General features: G+C 47.1%; 2 protein-coding genes and 1 long non-coding RNA gene across 4 annotated transcripts in view; 2 read left to right on the forward strand and 1 right to left on the reverse strand.

Annotated features, from left to right (window-relative positions):
- The first annotated feature begins 232 nt into the window (after positions 1-232).
- LOC309334754 lies at positions 233-4,182 on the forward strand. Its single transcript, XR_014153247.1, has 2 exons — positions 233-1,172; positions 1,280-4,182. It is a non-coding gene; the product is annotated as an uncharacterized lncRNA (long non-coding RNA).
- On the reverse strand, positions 1,438-10,339 carry LOC309334711 (uncharacterized protein). The gene is made up of 2 exons (XM_081849304.1): positions 10,321-10,339; positions 1,438-7,433 (listed from the first exon to the last, which is right to left on the reverse strand). Exon 2 carries the CDS (start codon positions 7,283-7,285, stop codon positions 5,846-5,848), a length of 1,440 nt encoding a protein of 479 aa, XP_081705430.1. The 5' UTR covers positions 7,286-7,433; positions 10,321-10,339; the 3' UTR covers positions 1,438-5,845.
- Positions 10,340-13,790: 3,451 nt separating this feature from the next.
- Positions 13,791-20,704, forward strand: part of LOC309334679 (uncharacterized protein) — a 32,961-nt gene continuing 26,047 nt past the window's right edge. For both annotated transcript variants that reach the window (XR_014153228.1, XM_081849226.1), the window contains exons 1-4: positions 13,791-13,987; positions 19,379-19,566; positions 19,696-19,822; positions 20,046-20,123. Coding sequence is in view for 1 of the 2 variants with exons in the window: in XM_081849226.1 (XP_081705352.1) it covers positions 19,492-19,566; positions 19,696-19,822; positions 20,046-20,123 (280 nt within the window). In the remaining variant the exon portion in view is untranslated. The remainder of the gene's footprint in view (positions 13,988-19,378; positions 19,567-19,695; positions 19,823-20,045; positions 20,124-20,704) is intronic.

Genomic DNA, 20,704 nt, shown 5'->3' on the forward strand with positions numbered 1-20,704 from the left:
GGTGACTGGGAGTGGCCGCTGAGACTGTTTAACACTGGTCCTGAAAGACCTACATTGGCTCCCAGTATGTTTCCGAGCACAATTCAAAGTGTTGGTGCTGACCTTTAAGGCTTTAAACAGCCTCGGCCCCGTACATCCGATGGAGAGTCACCACCCCCATCATCCAGACTAGACACTGAGGTCCTCATCTGAGGGCCTTCTGGTGGTTCCCTCACTGAGAAGTTACAGGGACTCTTGGTTGTGGCGCCCTCCCTGTGGAAGACCCTCCCATCAGATGTCAAGGAGATAAAGAACTACAAAACTTTTAGAAGGTATTGTTTAGGGAAGTTTTTAGTGCCTGAGATTGCAATGTGTTTTTAATATTCTGTTGGGAGCCGCCCAGAGTGGCTGGGGAAATCCAGCCAGATGGGCGGGGTATAAATAATAATAAGAATAAGAATAATAATTTCCCCCTTTCCTCCAAGGAGGTCAAGGTGAGCTCTGTGGTTCTCCACCTCTCTTTTTATCCTCACAACCACCCTGTGAGATAGGCTGGGCTGTGCTGCAGTGGGTGGCCCAAGGTCACCTAGTGATCAGATGGTAACCCTGGTCTCCCAGGTCCAACACGGGAGCCACTTGCAGCACCTTGACATGGCATTAATACATTTCGTTAGGCCTCAGAAATCCAACTTTTTTTCTGGAAAGCAGCTCCAATGCACAGCAAGCTGCCTGCTAGGAAGTCAGGTAATTGGTTGATCTAGGCCAGGAATCTCTTCACTGACTGGCAGCAGCACCCGGGATTTCAGATGGGTGATTCTTCCCATATGCTGATGGTCCCCTTTCCCCTTTCCATCTCTCCCAACAGACGTGGCTTCGAACAGGGGAACCAGTCGCCACTTGCCCTCAGCGCCCAACGCACTTCCTGGCCAACTTTGTTGCTTTAGGAATGTATTTTGCATCTTTTTCTTTTAAATAGTAGCATAGGCTAGCATTTTATCTTCTTTTATTTTTTAAGAAGTAGAAGCACTGCTGCGTGTCACCCTCGTAAAAGGATGGGTTCTCTGCTCCCCCGGGGGTGGACTTAAAATGTAGTGATTTGAACAGGCATGATGTGGGCGCAGCTGATCGCCATGGCGGACAAACAGGAAGTCAACAAATGTAGATATTTTAGATTTAGAAGGTCCTAAGAATGAGTTTGACCAAACTGTGGGAGGCAGTGGAGGACAGAGGTGCCTGGCGTTCTCTGGTCCATGGGGTCACGAAGAGTCGGACACGACTAAACAACAACAACAAAGAATAGGTTTGGATGGCATGCATATTTATGGTTCGAGAAAACAAAGATGCATAAAGCTTTTCAGAATCATACACGTATTTTTCGCTCTATAGAACGTACCCGACCAAAGCGCACACCTAGTTTTTTGAGGAGGAAAACAAGAAAAAAACATTCTGAATCAAATGTTGTATAAACTACTGTATTTAATAAACAACCGGTATATCAGAATCATATTACAGCCATGTAAAGTGAACAGCAGTCAACAATGGCATTAAGAACCATCATCACTGTCATTAACAAATGAAGAGAGACTTTAAGGTTTGAGTACTCTTCTAGTCTTCTGTGAACCCCAAGAACTCATCACTGCTAAAGGCAGAATTTATGAAGCTCAGTTGCTCACAATCACTGACATCACTTTCTTCGCTATCTTCATGTAAAATACCATCTTCGTTTCCATCCAAAGCATTGCTAATGCCACATTTTTTCCTCTCAGTCCTCTTCCTCCCCTCTCTCAGCGAACAGCCTGCCAGCTGCTCGCAAACATTCCCTTTACTTGAATTACAGTCAAGAAACAGCTGAGCAGAGCCTCTCAGCGGTGGGCTTGGGAGGCTTTCCTCCCCAATTTTTTCTCCCCCTCCCCAAGCAGCACAGTCCCCTTTTCCAGCCTCCTCCTCCTCCATCCCTTTCACCCAAACTCCTCAGGTGACGTCTGCAATTTCTTCCCTTCACTGCTCCCTCTCCTTTGCCCTCTACCATGACTCTCCACTCACGGCAACCTACGGTACCTCCTCTCCCTTCACCCAGCTTCTTGGTCCCCCTCCTCTCCGTCCTCTTCCTCCCCTCTCTCAGCGAACAGCCTGCCCGCTGCTCCAAACCTTGAGGGGAAAAGGCAGGCTGCTGGCAGAGCAGCATCCCCCACCCCCATTCAGCAGCCCAGGAGCGTGGGGCATGGGCGCACAGCCCTCCAAAGCTTCCCGAGGCTGCAGGAGGAAGCCGAGGCTGCTGGCAGAGGAGTGTGGCTCCACCACCACCACCACCACCACCACCAAAGAGCAGTCCAAGAGCGTGCCACACTTGGCAATTTGGCTCTAGGGACCACACATTCGCTCCATAGGACACACAGACACAGAGTAAAAAAGTGCGTCCTATGGAGCGAAAAATACGGTAATAAGAAAATCAATTTTTAGGGTATGGGAGAAGTATAAAAATCCGTTTGAGGAAAAACCACCTAGGTGGCTTTCCCCTTTGGAGGCAATACAGTGGTACCTCAGGTTACGTACTTAATTTGTTCCGGAGATCTGTACTTAACCTGAAACTGTTCTTAACCTGAAGCACCACTTTAGCTAATTGGGCCTCCTGCTGCCACCGCACCACCACCGCATGATTTCTGTTCTCATCCTGAAGCAAAGTACTTAACCCGAGGTAATATTTCTGGGTTAGTGGAGTCTGTAACCTGAAGCGTATGTAACCTGAAGCATATGTAACCTGAGGTACCACTGTATCCCTGAAAAAATTGAATATGAGAAGTAATTGGCCAACATATAAAGGTCTGTTAAGTTGAAAATCACTTAAAATTAAAAGACTTTGAAGCTATAAAGGAGGCTGTAATATATTGGTCACAGTATTAGCAATTAAATGATATTTTTAAGATATATAAAAAGAAAGGTTTTAGTTATGAGATACCAAGATTCCAATAACAACTTCTAGAAAACACTATTAAAATACTGTCAAAAATGTCTAACTTGCTCCTGGAATGGAACACAAAAGATGAAAAGGTTAAATCGGTAACGATAAATTGGGCAAAGAATTTAGGACATAACATACAGCTGGCAGATTGGGAGATTTGAAGTTTACAACATGTACGCTGAAAGAAAATTGTATGAAAATGATGTATCGGTGGTATTTGACTCCTACTAAGTTAACTAAAAGGTACAGAACAAGTTCAAATATCTGCTGGAAGTGTAAGGAAAAGGAAGGAACCTTTTATCACATGTGGTGGACAGGTAATAAAATCATTTTGGGAAATGGTATATAATGAATTGGAAAAAAAGTTTTAAATAACTTTTCTTAAAAAAAAACACAAAAGCTTTTGTATTAGGAATTATAGGTGCTGAGATCCCAAAAGAACAGACAAGACTCTTTATGGACGTGAAAACTGCTGTACGGATGCTACTAGCCCAAAGATGGAAGGAAGAAAAATTCCCGACCAGACTTTAAAGCACACTTAGAATGAATATTGTTATTAAGACCCGTATAAGGGAAGGGGGGAAGTTAGGAGATTCAGTGAATCTTAACAAATGATTATATAAATTTATATTTGTAAAAACAAAAACAAAAAATTTACAACCCCTCCCCAAAAAAACCCCCAAAAGATCTGAAGAGGGAAAGAACCCCCAAATATCTTCAAAACCTGTAGTCTGTGGGCCTGGCATATACCTGATGCAAACTTGTACCAAGGGCAGCAGAGGAGTTCAGGATGGAGCCTCACCTGTCGTATTAAAGGTAAAAGGTAAAGGACCCCTGACAGTTAAGTGCAGTTGCGAACGACTCTTGGGTTGCGGTGCTCATCTCGTTTTACAGGCCGAGGGAGCCGGCATTTGTCCGCCGCGCAGACTGTTTTCCTGGGTCACGTGGCCAGCATGACTAAGCTGCTTCTGGCGCATTGGACCCCCAAATCAGAGTAGCGTATGGAAACACTGTTTACCTTCCTGCCGGAGTGGTACTTATTTATCTACTTGCACTTTTTGGTGTGCTTTCAAATTGCTAGGTTGGCAGGAGCTGGGACCGAGCAATGGGACCTCACCCCATCGCGGGGATTCAAAACGCCAACTTTCTGATCGGCAAACCCAAGAGCAGGGGTCAGCAAACTTTTTCAGCAGGGGGCCGGTCCACTGTTCCTCAGACCTTGTGGGGGGCCGGACTATATTTTGAAGGGGGAAATGAATTCCTATGCCCCACAAATAACCCAGAGATGCATTTTGAATAAAAGGACACATTCTACTCGTGTAAAAACACGCTTATTCCTGGACCATCCACGGGCCAGATTTAGAAGACGATTTGGCTGGATCTGGCCCCTGGGCCTTAATTTGCCTACCCATACCCAAGAGGCTCAGTGGTTTAGACCACAGCGCCACCCGCGTCCCAACCACCTGTCGTATTAAGTCATGCCTATCCTTTATACCCAGGCCATGGGCTGGATCCACACAGATATAAAACACACAAGGGGGGGGGGACACAATAAAAAGCTCCCAATGCAATTTAAAATTGACTTTGGGTTTCTGCTGTACAGTGCGACCTGGTTTCAAATTTCTATAACACATTTATAACATTATGATTGACCATTATATCCGAGTCCATGCCTTACAGAAATAAACCAAAGGATGCATTCAGCTTGAAACATTCTTTTTACATCAAATGTTATACTCAGTACTGTGAGACACAATATTCCTTTCTTTAAACACACATTTACACAACTTTACATACTGTTACAAAAGTCGGGTGCCTGCTCCTCTCTCTGCGAAGCCCATGGGGTCTGCTTTCCTTTGGAGAATGGAAGACACGGCGGCGACTGTCGCGACTTCAATATAGGTGGTTTATTCCCCTATTTACACCTTCAATCTGCATGGAGGGTGTCCAGATCTTAAAGCATGCTCCTCTCAAGTGTGGCTTGTACCCCACAGCAATGCAGCTCTGGAGTCCAAGGCATCTCTGCCACCACCCACCCTACGCAAAGATGGATCTGGGCTCTTCCCCCTGGTTCTTCCCCGCAACCAGACTCCCAGACTTCCTTTTCCTGTCACCTCAAAAACACAGTTACCTGGGCAACCTTTAGAACAGAGGTGTCCAACCGATGGACTGTGATCGACAGGTGGACCGCCAGTGTGTTATAGGTCGATTGAGGGATGACATAAAGTGATAATTCAATGTAAAAGAGCTCCACCCCCTTGGTATATTCCTACCATGCATGCTTTGCTGCTTAAATTACCTCTAGCGTTTTTTGTCCCCCCAAAGCTGCACTAGTCTTGCAACCCGCCCCCCCCCCAAAGCCTCTTCCCCAAGGAAGCTCCACAACTCTGGCCCCCACCCTTCCACCCCACGCATGCTCCCCCTTCCATTAATGACAATGGGTAGATGACTGTCAGTTTTTTTTATACTGGGAGTAGATCACAGTCTCTTGGGAGTTGGACATGCCTGCTTTAGAACACCTGAATCTTCAGTCCAAGATGGCCCAACAACTCATTTTGTCACATTAACAGGTTTCCTCTTCACTAAGCCAGCCAGGAATTCTGTCTAGCACAGCTCTGCAGCTTCGACTTTATTCAATCCCCTGGCATTTATTCATTTCTAGGGTTTAGTGGGGTCCCCCTCTAAAATCTATTATACAAACACCAGAACTCCACATAAACCCCCTGCACTTACAATTGACTTTCTCCCCAATGAGAGTATGTGGACGTTTTCTGAGCACCCCATTATAAGTGAAGCACATTCCACAGTCCTATTTAAGCGGTTTCAACCATTTGTTTTTGTTGGTACTTTCTGAGTCTTCCACTCTGAAATAAGCTCTTTCCACGATCAATACATTTTAAGGTTCCTTCACAAGTGAGACTGTTGATGCTTTGTAAGGCCTCCACTCTGACAGAAGCTCTTTCCACACTCCATACATCTGAATGGTTTTTCACCAGTGTGAGTTCGATGATGTGAATTAAGGTTTTCACTGCTATGGAAGCTCTTTCCACACTCCATACATTTATATGGTTTCTCCCCTCTGTGAGTTCGTTGGTGTCTTGAAAGGTTGCTTCTATGACTGAAGCTCTTTCCACACTCCATACATTTATATGGTTTCTCCCCTGCGTGAGTATGTTGATGTATTATAAGTTTGCTCTTATAAGAGAAGCTCTTTCCACATTCCGTACATTTAAATGGTTTCTCCCCTGTGTGGGTCTGCTGATGTTTTATAAGCGCTTTACTATGACAGAAGCTTTTTCCGCACTCTGCACATTTAAATGGTTTTTCCCCTGTGTGAGTTTGTTGATGTCTTCTAAGTTTTCCATTAACTCTGAAGCTCTTTCCACACTCCATACATTTAAATGGTTTCTCACCAGTGTGAGTTCGATGATGTGCATTAAGGTTTCCACTGTTATGGAAGCTCTTTCCACATTCCGTACATTTAAATGATTTCTCCCCTGTGTGAATTTGTTGATGTCTTCGAAGTTTTCCATTAACTCTGAAGCTCTTTCCACACTCCATACATTTAAATGGTTTCTCACCTGTGTGAGTTCGATGATGCATTTTAAGGGTTTGACTATGACTGAAGCTCTTTCCACACTCCATACATTTAAATGGTTTCTCCCCTGTGTGAGTTTGTTGATGTCTTCTAAGTTTTCCATTAACTCTGAAGCTCTTTCCACACTCCATACATTTAAATGGTTTCTCACCAGTGTGAGTTCGATGATGTGCATTAAGGTTTCCACTGTTATGGAAGCTCTTTCCACATTCCGTACATTTAAATGATTTCTCCCCTGTGTGAATTTGTTGATGTCTTCGAAGTTTTCCATTAACTGTGAAGCTCTTTCCACACTCCATACATTTAAATGGTTTCTCCCCTGTGTGAGTTCGATGATGCATTTTAAGGGTTTGACTATGACTGAAGCTCTTTCCACACTCCATACATTTAAATGGTTTCTCCCCTGTGTGAGTTCGTTGGTGTCTTGGAAGGTTGCTACTATGACTGAAGCTCTTTCCACACTCCATACATTTATATGGTTTCTCATCCGTGTGAGTTCGGTGATGTATATTAAGTTCTACACCGCGATTGAAGCTCTTTCCACACTCCATACATTTAAATGGTTTCTCACCCGTGTGAGTTCGATGATGCATTTTAAGGGTTTGACTATGACTGAAGCTCTTTCCACACTCCATACATTTAAATGGTTTCTCACCTGTGTGAATCCGTTGATGTTTTTGAAGCCGCCGACTCCCACTGAAATTATTTACGTACTCCATACCTTCCAATTGTTTCTCCACTGTGTGCATTCGTTGATATGCATTCACTGACTGTAGTACATTCTACATTCCACACCTTTAAATCGTTTCTTTGTATTCCCAATGAAATTTCAAATGGTCACCCAAAATTCTGATTGTCTTCTCCACCGTCTGCTTTGGAGTGGGAGGAATGTAAATCCTGCAAGGAAGAGAACAAAGGTGGATATTAAAGGTCCAGAGGCCTGATTGTGGGGAAGAAGGGAAAGGGGAAGACACCAGAGAGAGGAGGCGGAACCAGGGGTGTTTCATCAGGAAGAGATTCAAGAGGTGAGTATAAAGAAGAAACCAACCTTCTAACCAGGGTGATTGTACCTGGCTCCCTTTCCGACTCAGAATCTGAGAGACACTCCCTTACGGAATATCCCCAGGCCATCTTCTGGAATATAAGCAAGACATCTTTGGGAATGTTATCCAGACTTCCATTTAGTGTGCGAATTTTGGATTTATATAGTTGTTGGAGTACAGATTTCAGTCATAACCCCTGATTCAGTCATTATACACCTTTAGGAACCAGGCAAAAACATTCCTTTTTAACGAGGCCTTTGGTTGATCACATTGACATCCAACACCCTTTTAGAATGTGGCTTTTTTTTTTTAGGGGGTGTTATTGGGTTACTGCTTTTGGTTTGATTTTATATGTTGTGGTCTTGTTGTGAACCACCCTGAGACCTCTGGGTATAGGGCGGTGTATAATAATAATAATAATAATACCTCTGAAGACCCTTTGGTATCCATTTCCACCTTGAACTCCCAAGTAACATTGAGCTCTGCTGAGGTTTCTCTGAAAATAGTAAATACCGTATTTTTCTCCCTATAGGACGCACTTTTTCCCGTCCAAAAATGAAGGGGAAATGTGTGTGCATCCTATGGGGCGAATGCAGGCTTTCGCTGAAGCCTGGAGAGCGAGAGGGTTCGGTGCGCACCAACCCCTCTCGCTCTTCAGGCTTCAGGAAGCTATCTGCAAGCCTTGGGAGCTTGGCGGGAGTGCCCGCTGGGCTCCAAAGGCTTGCGGATAGCAGCCTGCATCCCGAAGCCTGGGGCGCGCTGCGCAGCGTGCCCCGGGCTTCGGGCAGATATCGGGCAGCCCCACAAGCTCAGGGGACAGCGGGGAGGTGCAGCATCGCCATCCCACTGTTCCCCGACCTGGTTTGGAGGCTGGCAGTGGGGAGAAGCGCGCTTCTCCCCACCGCCAGCCCCACAAGCTCAGGGGACAGATATCCGCAAGCCTGGGGAGACCAGCGCGACTTTCCGCCGGGCTTCCTAGGCTTGCAGATAGCAGCCTGTTCTGGGGACTGGGGTCAGGGGAAGCTTGGGCTTCCCCTGCCCCAGCCCCGCGCCTAGGGAGGAAATAATTTCCCCCCCTTTATTTCCCCCCCAAAAAACTAGGTGCGCCCTATAGCCCGGTGCGCCCCATGGGGCAAAAAATACGGTATCTGCATTCCGTTTTCTCCTCCTTCTGTGATATTTAACATCTTCCTGGTGCATTCATCTATCTCTGCTCTCCCTATATATTTTATCGGGGTTTTTTGTTTCCCTTGTCATTTACTAATCCCCCCTTTTCCTGGAAAGAGGTAGGTTAGGCAGAGAGGCAATGTGCCCCAGGGAGCTTCAGGGCAGACGGGGGGGGGGAGTTTAACCCCCTGTCTCCCAGGTCCTTGTCAGACACTCATTCTTCTCAGGCTGGGCTCATTTACTGAATTCATATACTGAATTCACAAGAGGCTCCAACTGCTACCTCCTAAAGCAATCTTAGAAGTATTGTTATTACTCTTATATTTATCTATACCCCACTTTTTATCCTGACACGAACTCTGTCACTTGCTCCTCTCTTCTCCCAGTGGACCAATGGCCTGACTTGGAATAAGGAAGATCACAGTGTCTGGAGATGCAACAGCTTGCATGGAACAAAATGTAGGGAAGGGGATTCAGCTTCTAGGGAGTATTGAAGGAAGGCAGGCGGGTGGGGTCACAGGGTGGCATAATAATAATAATAATAATAATAATAATAATAATAATAATTATTATTATTTATACCCCGCCCTCCCCAACCAAGACTGGGCTCAGGGCGGCTAACACCAGGTATAAAAACAATTGATTGAAATACAACTTAAAAACAAGATTAAGCACAACATTGAAATGCAGCCTCTTTTCAGTAGAAACTCAAATCACAAACTTTTTGGGGATGAAAACATCAGGTCTTCACCAAGGCCAACTATCCAGATTGGTCATACGTGGGCCAGAAAAAAGCCAGGGAAGTCCCCAAATAGGAGTTCCATCACAGAAGGAAAAAGGAAAGAGGAAAGAGGAAAGAGGGGAAGGGGATCAAGTTGATTCCAAGCCAAAGGCCAGGCGGAACAACTCTGATCCTGCAGGGCCCTGGTCTCATGAGACAGAGCATTCCAAAAGAAGCTCCGCCCCAGCTGCTTGTGGGGGTTGCTATGCTACTGCATCCAGGAAAGAAGCGGGTGGGGAAATTGGACACCCCCCCCCTAGAGAAGGAATCCTTCTCTAGGTCAACTTCAAGAGTGGCAGACTCCTGGGAAGGACTGAGAAGCCAAGGCAGCCCCTCCAGAAATCCCCAGATGGAGGTATCCCCGAAAAAGTCCATGTTTCTCTCCCCCCCCCCAAACAATTATCGGCTTGGCTTCTCCGCCCCAGGGATGCTCCCATTCACCCCTCAGACAACCTCTGCCCCCTCTCTTTTCTGGAGTCTCCCCTACACCGAAAACTCCCCCCCCCCCGGCACGGCACTCCCCCTGCCCTGCTTCAAGGTGGGGGCCCTTGGGGGGGCTTCAAAGGAGACGGTGCAAGGGAAACCCTGCAGGCGTTGGGTCCCCGCTTTGCAGCTGCATTGCATGGATCGAGCCCCTCGGAGAAGAGCTTTATGGGGAGGGGGGGCTCCGCCCCTTGCTCTCCCCCCCCATCGCCCCCACCCCGCTCTCGTCCCAGGACAGGAGATTTTTCGGAGGGGGGAAAACAGAGAGGGGTCTCTATGTCCTTTTCCTCCCCCCCCCCCAAATCTTTACCTCTTTCTCCTCTCTCGCCGTTCTCCCGCGTCCCTCTTTAGCTATTTCCCCACTTCCGAAATCTCTTGCTTCTCCTTCTGCCCCACTTCCTCCTCCCCCTTCCTGGGAGTAGCCCCTTCCTCTTTTCGCATGGGAGCCGGACGTGATGGCGCTGCCTTCAGCTTCCTCCTCTTTGGGATCCCTTGCGTGGTTGCCCAACTCCACGCCCACCCCATTGACCAGGGTGGGATGAGGGGGGGGGGTTGCAGGAGGAGGAGGGCCAGATCAAGATCCTTTGGGCCCTGAAGGGGAACAGAAACAGACTCCAAACTCTGCAGACGGCATCATTTTCCAGCTGCTGCCTTGAGCACAGAGCAGGGAGGGGAGAGATGCTCTTGGGCTGAAATTCTCCTTGCAGGATCCCCAAAATGGGCATCTGGTTTCCCACTGGGAAGGCAGAATTCGGAGCAAGATGGGAGCAACTGGCCTGATCCAGCTACAGGGACCTTCTTGTGTTCTGTGTGTTTGTGTGTAAGAATCCCTGGGTCTTCTCTGCCACGAGGACGAATCATGTGTACATCCACCTCCCTTCATTTTTGGGGTGTGTGTGTGTGTCTTTCCCCACCTGTCCAGCAGCTTCCCTGTCTGCTCTCTCCCCCTCCCCCAAATCCCCCAATCATTGCATTGCATTAGCCCCATCCCCACCCCCCAAAAAACCAACAGGGGGTGGCAGGAGGTGGGAAGGGGCAGGACAGTTGGTCTGGTTAGGGGGAGAAGCCCTGAGGCCCGGAGGGTCGGTATCCAGTAACCCTTTCAATCCCATTGCAGGGTATTGTTGCAGGAATTTATGTATAGGTTTGGGGGCGGTTGCCCCTCCAGCAGATATCATACACATGCAGCCCACTACCAAAATCAGCACAATCACTTTTGTGATTTGTCCCCACAAAACATTTCATCACAGTTTCTTCCTATCTATTCAAAGGGCCTCTGCTGCACAATACCAAATGTTAAGAATTCACTGATCAATGTATCTCTGTACTGGCTCACTGGGTAAACTTCAGAAATTCATATAGACAGGTGAGCTCAGCTACTCAGCAGTCCCTCTGCCTGAGGGAGAATCCCTGGCATCCTGATACCTGAGTGCCAGACAGGTAGCCATTCCAGAAATAACAAACAGAAATCGGCACTGCTGCGGCACAGTGGGAGGCCCCATTAGCTAAAGTGGTATTGAAGGGGACAAGTTAGGTTACCCTAAAACCTGTTTGTGAATTCCTCCCCCCCCCCAAACAGGCCTCAAGCATTTTAACTAAAAGCATTTAGTTAAGCATATTGCTCTGTTGTAGCAAAAGATAGCTGAGAGAACAATGATTTTTTGCTTCCCAAGTTTTCAGTGACCTCGCTTACCAGATTGCAACAGTGAAAAAGAAACAATGCTATGGAAGATCGTTTCTGCCAACATTCGTGGGCAAACTCATGAGAGAGGGAGGGGGAAAAGAGAGGGACTTGGAAAATGGATAAAACCTGCTTGTAAAAATGTTTTCAGTGTACTTGCTTTGTGAATTTATTACGCAGGTGCCTTCTGCCACCCTGGAGGGCAGAATAAAGCTTTTTCTCTGAAATTATCCCTTGAGTGTCTGTTTGACTCTCATCTCCCTCTCCCCGGGTGCAACCTTTTTTCCTACCCGTGAAAAAGGCCTAGAAAGGCTACAGGTTCAGGTTAAGAACAGTTTCAGATTAAGAATGTTCCTCTGGAACAAATTAAGTTCTTAACCAGAGGTACCACTGTATCTCTTTTGTTACACTTGATGGCTGTTTGGTGGAGGGCAAGGAGAACCATGGGGCAGGGTCCAGGATGCTCAGATTACTGCTGCCAGACCTCCCCTTTCATAATGTAACCATGATGTAGTTGGGGGGGGGTGTAACATGGGGATTAGCAGCTGATAAAAGTTTGGGGGCTCTTTTGTTTGGGGCTTCCATCTTGCTTCGTCTTGCAGTGAGTTGGAGTCCTGTCGCGACAGTCTTCAATAAAGACCAGGCCTACTGGCTGCTGTTTTGCTCTGGTATTCCTGGCTGGTGTCCTTGTTTTTTTGTCCAAGGGAGCCCTCAGATTTCTCCGCTAACTGTATTATCCTGGATGGCCCTTGGGTCCCTTCCAGCTGAAAGATTCTATCATTCTCTCACTCCCTCTGTAGCAATGGACCTGGGAGACCAGAGTTTGAGCCCAATCACTGGGTGAGCTTGGGCCATCTCGGCCTACCTCACAGGGTGGTTGTTCTGAGAATTTAAAGGGAGTGGGAGAACAACAGATCTGTTATTTTTCCTGCATCGCAGGGGGTTGGACTAGTTGACCCCCTGGACTCCCTTAAATAGGTATAAACTCAGCAAAATAGCAAAAAAATAAAGGCCAAACAGCTGTGGGCAGTCAGGAGAGCCCCCTACCACAGCTGGCTGCCTCATGGGAGATGGATGGAGTTCCCAAAGCAGCCAAGGAAGAATTCAGAGCCTGGAAGGCGTCCTGGAGAGCAAGAGCTGGGCTGTGAACATAACAGGTGTGGGGCATAGATACAAAACCCACAGAATCTGATTGGATCACTAAAAATCCCTATTTCGCTGGAATTGTCCAGAACACCCCACCTCTAAAGGCTGTGTACGGAATATACACTTAAAGCAGATTCTTTCCTTCAAAGAATCCAGAGAACTGTAGTTTACCCCTCGCAGAGCTACAATTCCCAGAACCCTTGACATCAGGCTGAGCTGATTTCCAACTTTCAAGGGTGGCTAAGTTGGCACCTGCTTTCTGCCAATCTCTTATACTCGTGCCATGGGCTGGATCCATAGATATATACATATATATACAATTTTATACATATATATTTATATATAAATATGGCCTTTAGTTTGGACTCAGTCTGACCCTTATGTTGCCCTCCCCTTATGGTCTTGATCTATCGGCTACTTTTAAAATGAGGCTGCATTTTAAATTGCATTTTAACCTGTATTTTAAATTGCCCCCCCCCCATTATGTTTTTACTGTGATTTTATTGGTGTTAGCCACCCTGAGCCCGGCTCTGGCTGGGGAGGGCAGGGTATAAACAATTATTATTATTATTATTATTATTATTAATATTTCCTCCCATTTTCACCTCGCCCAGCTTGCAAATTAAGAATTTGAAAGAATATCCTCCTAGTGAGCTGTGGTGGGAACTTTTTGCCTTCACATTCTCTGGATGGCGCCCATTCAGGAGTTCCCTGGGTGGGAAACCATGTTTTTTTTGGGGGGGGGGGCTTCAAAGGAGACGGCGCAAGCGAAACCCTGCAGGTGTTGGGCGGCCGCTTTGCAACTGCAAACTCTGCCCTTTTCTCCCCCCCGCGGAATCTTTACCTCTTTGTCCTCTAGAAGGGTTTCCTTTTGCAACCTTCCTGAGAGAAGCCCCTTCCAGCGTTCGCGTGGAAACCGGATATGACGGCGCTGCCTTTGGCTTCCTCCTCTTTGAGGAAATTCCAGAAAAAACACCGACAAAAACAAACCCGTTTTCCGGGAGGGGGTCACTCCCCCTCCCTCTGGGTCAATGAGCTCCGCTTCCTAGAGAGGCAGGAGGTTTGGGGGGATATAGAGGCATTGTTGGAGGGGAGGGGTCTCCATGCATATTAACAGAAAAGAAAAGGGCTTGCAGAGGAGGAGAAAAAGGTGCAGTATTTTTTTTGTTGGGGGGGGGAGGAGGAATTGAGGTGCAGTATTTTTTTTGTTGGGGGGGGGGAGGAATTGACGTAGGGGGTGGGAGAAGGATTTGTTTTCCCTCCCCTTGAATTTACAAGCAGGGCTACTAGGGAGAGGCTTTTTGGGGGGTGGGGGGCGCGGAATGAGAGAAAAACAGGGAAGGTCAGTAGGGGGTGGGAGGGTGCTGCAAAGTGGGGTTGCCCCCAACAAGGTTTGCATTGCAATATATTCTTTTTGGGGGGGGGGGACAAAGACCCTTCGGTGCCTGAAAACCAGGAAAGGGCGCTTGCTCCCCCCCCCCCGCATGCAACCAGAATCGGATACTGAACAGTCACAAGGTGACAACCAGACACTCCCCCCCCCCAAAAAAAGTATCTTAGACGCAGCCTCTTAATCCACCCCCTCCCTCCCTCCCACCACTCCTTGCAGTCTCCTGGTCAAGCTCCCTGGGGTGGGGGCGGGTTTTGCTGCAGTGGAAGCTGCCTTGCATGGGGGGGGGGATTGGGGAGGAGGGTGTCGCTGTGCTGCTTTTGTAGCCCCCGAGCTGGAGAACAGAGTCGCCTCTGGAGTGGGAGAGAGGGGGGAGATTTCGAATTGGGTGGGGGGTGAGAGGTGGACAATGTCAAGGGGAAATCGGCCTCCGGAGCTTCCCGAGTAAGAAAGAGGCTGATGGGAGAAGGAAGCAAAAAGAAACAAGGATTTGCTTCTTGGGAAGGAAGAGGTGGCCCCCGCCCGTCCCCTTTTCAGAAATCATAGATGGGGGGCTGGGAGACTAGGAAGAAGAATGGGCACCTTCCAGATGGTCTCAAGGCATTGGCTGGAGGCATTAAGTGGCGCTGTGGGTTAAACAACAGAGCCTAGGGCTTTGCCGATCAGAAGGTCAGCGGTTCGAATCCCCGCAATGGCACCCCGTTGCTCTGTCCCTGCTCCTGCCCACCTAGCAGTTCAAAAGCACGTCAAAGTGCAAGTAGATCAATAGGTACCGCTCCGGCAGGAAGGTAAACGGCGTTTCTATGCACTACTCTGGTTCGCCAGAAGCGGCTTTGTCATGCTGGCCACATGACCCGGAAAAACTGCAGTCAAACGCCAGCTCCCTCGGCCAATAAAGCAAGATGAGTGCCACAACCCCAGAGTCAGCCACGACTGGACCTAATGGTCAGGGGTCCCTTTATCTTTACCTTTATGTGCAGGAGTTGGTAAAAGGGCAGCTGAGGGACAAGGAATTTGCTAAAAAATAAATAAAAATGCATGTTAATTAGAGACAAATCTGTAAAATAAACTGCAGTAGGCAGTGGAAGACAGGAGTGCCTGGCGTGTAATAAATTTGAAAACGAGTTAAAATTAATTGGCAAAAAAACATACCCCCCTTGAAGAACTGACCCAGCAGAGGGCTGGCTGATGGTCTTTCCTTCTGTTGCTGCTGTTCACATTGCAGACCAGCCAAATGTAGTGTTTAAAGCATGGGGTGGGGTGGGGGGTCCTTCACCCAGGAGGCCACATTCCCTCCTGAGCAGCCTTCCAATTGATGGGTGGGGACTCAAGGGCTGGATTTGACCCCTGGGTCTGGTTTCCCCACCCCAAAGTTAGGGTGCAGGGCTAAGACAAAAAAGACCCTGTATTTCCTCTGTAGTCACCAGAATGCCCCCCTGAGTGTTGGTTCCTGCTTTCCCCCCTTTAAATTCTCCCTCCCCACCCCCAAAAAGTTGCAAATAGAAAACATAAACTGAACTCCCCATCAAAACACACACACAAATGTGTGTCCTTATGGGAAAACATTGTTCCAAAGTGTCGGGTGCGAATCTGGTGGATGCCAAGGCAGTTGACGGTCTTTAGAGTAAGGGTTGAAAAGTTACCCTGTCACAACGAAATCATCCCCAGTACTTCTTTTTCCAGCAAATGATTCAACTCCTTTTTGTCAGGTTATGGTGTGTTTTTTTGTAGATGACCATAATGTTATTAGTCCAGATCGGGGGTCGGCAACCTGCGGCTCCAGAGCCGCATGCGGCTCTTTAACGCCTTTGCTGCGGCTCCGGGGCGGAGGCGAGGGGAGGAGGAGCATTTTCTGGGCGGAAACACGCAAAAAGCCGCTTATGATTGGATCACTCCCTTATCTACTGGGGGTGCCTTGATCGCGCCGAAAACCTCTCCGTTTGGATTTCTTGCTGCCTATCCAAGTCGATTCGCTGCTGGGAGCCCAGTGCGCTACGCGAGCTCATCGCCGCATTTTACCTTTCCTGGGGAGGACTCGGCGCGCCTGGCGGATCAGGTTGTGGGCGGATCAAGTCGCGGTCGCGTGGAATTTGTGCTTTGTGACCGTTTGAAGTGGGTTTTTTTTTCTTGGGAGGCTGGGCGGCGGGAAGAGAGGGAGGCTTGTGGTAGCGTCGGGGGCTTGTCTCTAGCAAAGTAAGTCCTTGCTATTTGGTCACATGCGCAGCATTCTCCTTGTGGGGGTGAGGTGGCTTCGGCGCTCCAACGCTTGCTTTGCCGGCTGCTTTTAAAAGCGTCGGAAGCGGCTGTGCTGTTGCTGGGTAACCGGATTGCCCCAGCAGCCATCTTATCGGCCCATGTGGTCTTCTGAGGCGGCCGCCATCTTACTATAGGCAATTCCACGTGGGAGTTAGTTGCCTGAAGCCCCTTTTTAGTTGCTTGAAGCCCCTTTTTAAACTTAAGCAGGGGAAAGTTTGGTGAATAGCTAACGCTTTCCTTGGGGAACGTTATGCAACAGCTTATTGCTGGTCTTTGTCGTCCCGCCTTTGAAAGCAGGCTGCATTGAAAGGGGGCATATACACTGGTCACTGTTTTGAAGGGGAGTGAAGAACACACACTCAAAAAAAGGTAACTTGTTAATGTAATGTTTATTTCTATGAGGAGGAGTAATTCTGAGGGGTCAAACAAAGAAATAATAAAAAGTGTCAAAAAAGGTATTTTTATAATGATGAGGATGACATTGGGCCCTCATTATTAATTATTATTTACATCAGGCACTGATTATGATTTATGGTACACTGGGGCCCTGATTAATTTTCTATGGCATTTTGGGGCATTGATTATTGGGTGTAATGGGTATGAGTTACTCGTGCGTAAACTGCCGCCTCTCTAGGCTTAATTGCCTTGTTAAACCGTTCTGACTGCACAGCCCATCTCCGCGTAGCTGTCTCAGTCGCTAGCAGAATCCGTCTGTGGGCATTTCTTAAACCTCTTCCAGCATAGAAGCTGTCTGACTCCCAGTCGCCTCCTCCTCTCACTGTGCAGGAGTCTTCTGCGCAGGGAGGGCGTGGGTAGTGGAGGACCTGTGCTCTACTCACTGATGTCCAGAGAAGAATCCCGGAGCTCTCTCTCCACTTCCCCCATCTGCCCCCCTTTATCCCTGGTGTTGCGCTGATTTCCTTCCCCCTCTACCGAGCTGCTTCTCCCCCTGGTGCTGGGTCTTTCGCCAGCAGAATCTGGGAGCCTCCCCTTCGCCTCTCGCTCTGATGTCAGTTCCCTGACATCGGGCATAGCAAATTTTGCTATGGAGTCCTCTGATTTCTAATTACGTCCCTGTTTTGGACCCCTGGTAGGCCAGCCATGGATAAAGGCAAGAAAAGAAAAATTTCTGAAGAAAACAGAATGTTTAATGATACATGGACAGAATCATTTGCATTCTCTACTGACAAGACTGGTTTACCAGTATGCTTAATATGTGGTGAGAAATTTGCAAACAACAAAAAGTCAAATATTGCAAGACATTTCCAGAATAAACACGCAGCCTTTGCTGAAAAATATCCAGATGGAGATGAGAGACGAAAAGCCGTTGCAGAACTTATGAGGAAGGTTGATAGGAGCAAAAATAATTTCAAGAATTGGGTAAAGTCTGCAAATTCCACAACGTATGCTAGTTTTGTAGCCGCTCAGGAAATAGTCAAGCACGGGAAGCCATTCACAGATGGAGAGTATATAAAAGAAGCATTCATTAAGGTTTCAGAACATCTATACATGGATGTATAGATTGCAAGCCTGTGTGAAAATGAAGGTGACGTCTTACAGCCCTGATGTGCAGACACTGAGCACTGAGGTTCAGGAGCAAAAGTCCCATTAACCTGGTTACCTGGTTGTAAATTAAATATTTTAATTAGCTATTAATTTGTCCTTTTTTCTTGAGATTGACAGCTGACTGCACGATCCTGTATATATAGCATTAAGGCAAGAAACAATATATACAGTGTTATATTTGTTTTAAATGTTGCAATGTTTTTGCGGCTCCCAGTTGTTGTTTTTCTTCGGAAACGGGTCCAAGTGGCTCTTTTTGTCTTAAAGGTTGCAGACCCCTGGCTAGATTTTCAAGATAGCCTACAAAAGAGAACAAGAATATAACACAGATCAAAAACATAAGAAACAAAAACAATTATCGTAGCAACAGTAAAAATACAAAAAGCAGTAGGTATGAAAATCTGTGGGGTTTTTTGGAAAGTGCAATAGTCCAGATTTTCTGTTTCTGTTGTGATAATTGCAAGTGTTCCAGAGATTTCCCGTTTTGAGCAATGAGTTGTTTAGCCCCTGTTGATGAGTTCTTTATATTTCATATAAGCATTTTCATCTTTAAAAATAGTTAAGAATTCCAAAGTATGTAGGATTTTTTTGTTTAGGGATCAAGTTTATTTCATAAACATTTCTTTCCCGCACATGTATAGTTGTTCCAACCCCCTCTCACTCTCTCCAGCAGAGATGGAATATAGCTTTGTTCCTATAGCTACACCTCAGGGGTGCTAGAAGCAGCAGTGTAGGAGTTTAAAGAGGGGATTTATTTTATGTGTCTGTATAGTGACTTCAAGGGGTCTAGTTACAGGTAGGTAGCCGTGTTGGTCTGCCGTAGTCGAAACAAAATTCCAGTAGCACCTTAGATACCAATAACAAACTTAGTTGGTCTCTAAGGTGCTACTGGAAGGAATTTTTTTATTTCAAAGGGTCTGTTATCCCACAGTCTCTGCCAGCTGTCCCTACATCTGATTCCCAGGTATGTTCCACCAAGTTGGTTTCACCTAAATGAATACCACCAACAGCTTTAATACATTTTTGATAATACGTGTTTGGATTTTGCATTTGTATTTGCAATTAGAATTTCAGCCGAAGTTTAAAGAGGCATGTGCAGTAACTGCTGGGTTTGTTAGAAAAATGTGTGATTTGATGCACATTTAGCAAATTCCAGATGTTGTCTAGCTTTACTTAACATTTGTTCCCCAGTCAAAGGTATGCTATCTGTGTAAATGTCTCCCACCCTAAATAAATCTACCTTTCTGTGAACAGCTCTCAGACCTCCAGGTATAGGGGGGTATATAAATTCAATTAGTAATAATAAAAATCTCTGCATCGTTTTCCTTAAAGAGCTGCTCCTTGCTCCCTGCATTGAAGTGCATCGTGGCAACAGCTGAGAGCGTCCCAGAAGTGGCCCAGTTTACGCCTCCTCCTCCTCCTCTGTCCTTTCCACTGGCAACGCAATGGCCTCCGCTACCCCCTCTGAACGGTCTCTTCTCAGAGGTGGAGTGGAAAGAGGAGCCAGGCAGCTTCCTCAGGTAGGGAAAGAGCAACGGGAGCAGGGAGGAGGGAAGAGGCACAGATGGGACCACCCAGCCTCCCTCTGTGTTGAGTGGGGATGATGGGGATCTAAGAGAAGCTCTGTTTTCTTCCTCTTCTTCTTCCAGGTCCTCTTGACCTTTGAGGAGGTGGCTGTGTTTTTCACAGAGGAGGAGTGGGCTCTGCTGGATCCTGGCCAAAGAGCTCTGCACAAGGAAGTCATGGAGGAGAATCATGAGATGGTGGCCTCTCTAGGTAAGGGCAGATTTGTATCCCTCCTGGCTGTTAGACATTGAAGGTGTGAAACTTTAGGTCAAATCCTGTATGTACTCAACTTTGCTTTCCCCTACTGGTGTGGTGCATCTTTATAGGCTCTGGTTACGTAATCCCTTCCTTTGAGGTCGTGGATACAGATTAATTTGAAATGGTTGGATGATGTGCCGCCAAAAGTAACTAATATTGTCTTTTTCCTTGGCAGAATCAGACCTCAGTTCCTGTTGGGAAGAGGGACAAGATCCATTTCTCCAGGATCCCAAAGAAGGGGAGATCTCAGAAGGTAGCTGCTTAGCTGTGTTGTGGGGCCCTTTTTCCTCCAGAAAGAGAGGGAGCACAAGGCTGCTGCCTTTATGTCCTGGTTCTGGGCTTCCTTTCACAGCATCTAGTTGGCTTCTGTAGGACTAAATAGACCAGGTGGGCAAATGTAGCCTTCAAACGCTCTCCTGCTGGCCCTTGGGGCTATCTTCTCCTCGGCCATCTTCATCCCCAGGCCATGACCCATTACCTTCCCTGCTTCACATCCTCCTTGAGTCCCTTTTTCATGGCTGGGTTGTGTCCTTTAAATCTGCTTGCCTGATTGGAGGACAGTGGGTGGGTTTTGTAGTAACTCCGCTGCTCCCCGAAGGCGACATTGAATATTATTATTATTATTATTATTATTATTATTATTATTATTATTATTATTATTTATACCCCGCCCCTCCGGCTGGGTTTCCCTAGCCACCCTGACCAGCTTCCAGTACAGTGGTACCTCTGGTTACGAACTTAATTCGTTCTGGAGGTCTGTTCTTAACCTGAAACCGTTCTTAACCTGAGGTGCGCTTTCGCTAAGGGGGCCTCCCGTGCCGCTGTGGCAAAGTT

Source organism: Podarcis erhardii, assembly GCF_964252035.2.
Source record: "Podarcis erhardii genome assembly, chromosome: 2".
Taxonomy (NCBI): domain Eukaryota; kingdom Metazoa; phylum Chordata; class Lepidosauria; order Squamata; family Lacertidae; genus Podarcis; species Podarcis erhardii.

What these genes read in the sequence shown, in the direction of transcription:
- LOC309334711 (XM_081849304.1), bottom strand. Translation starts at nt 7,285, where the DNA reads ATGCACACAGTGGAGAAACAATTGGAAGGTATGGAGTACGTAAATAAT.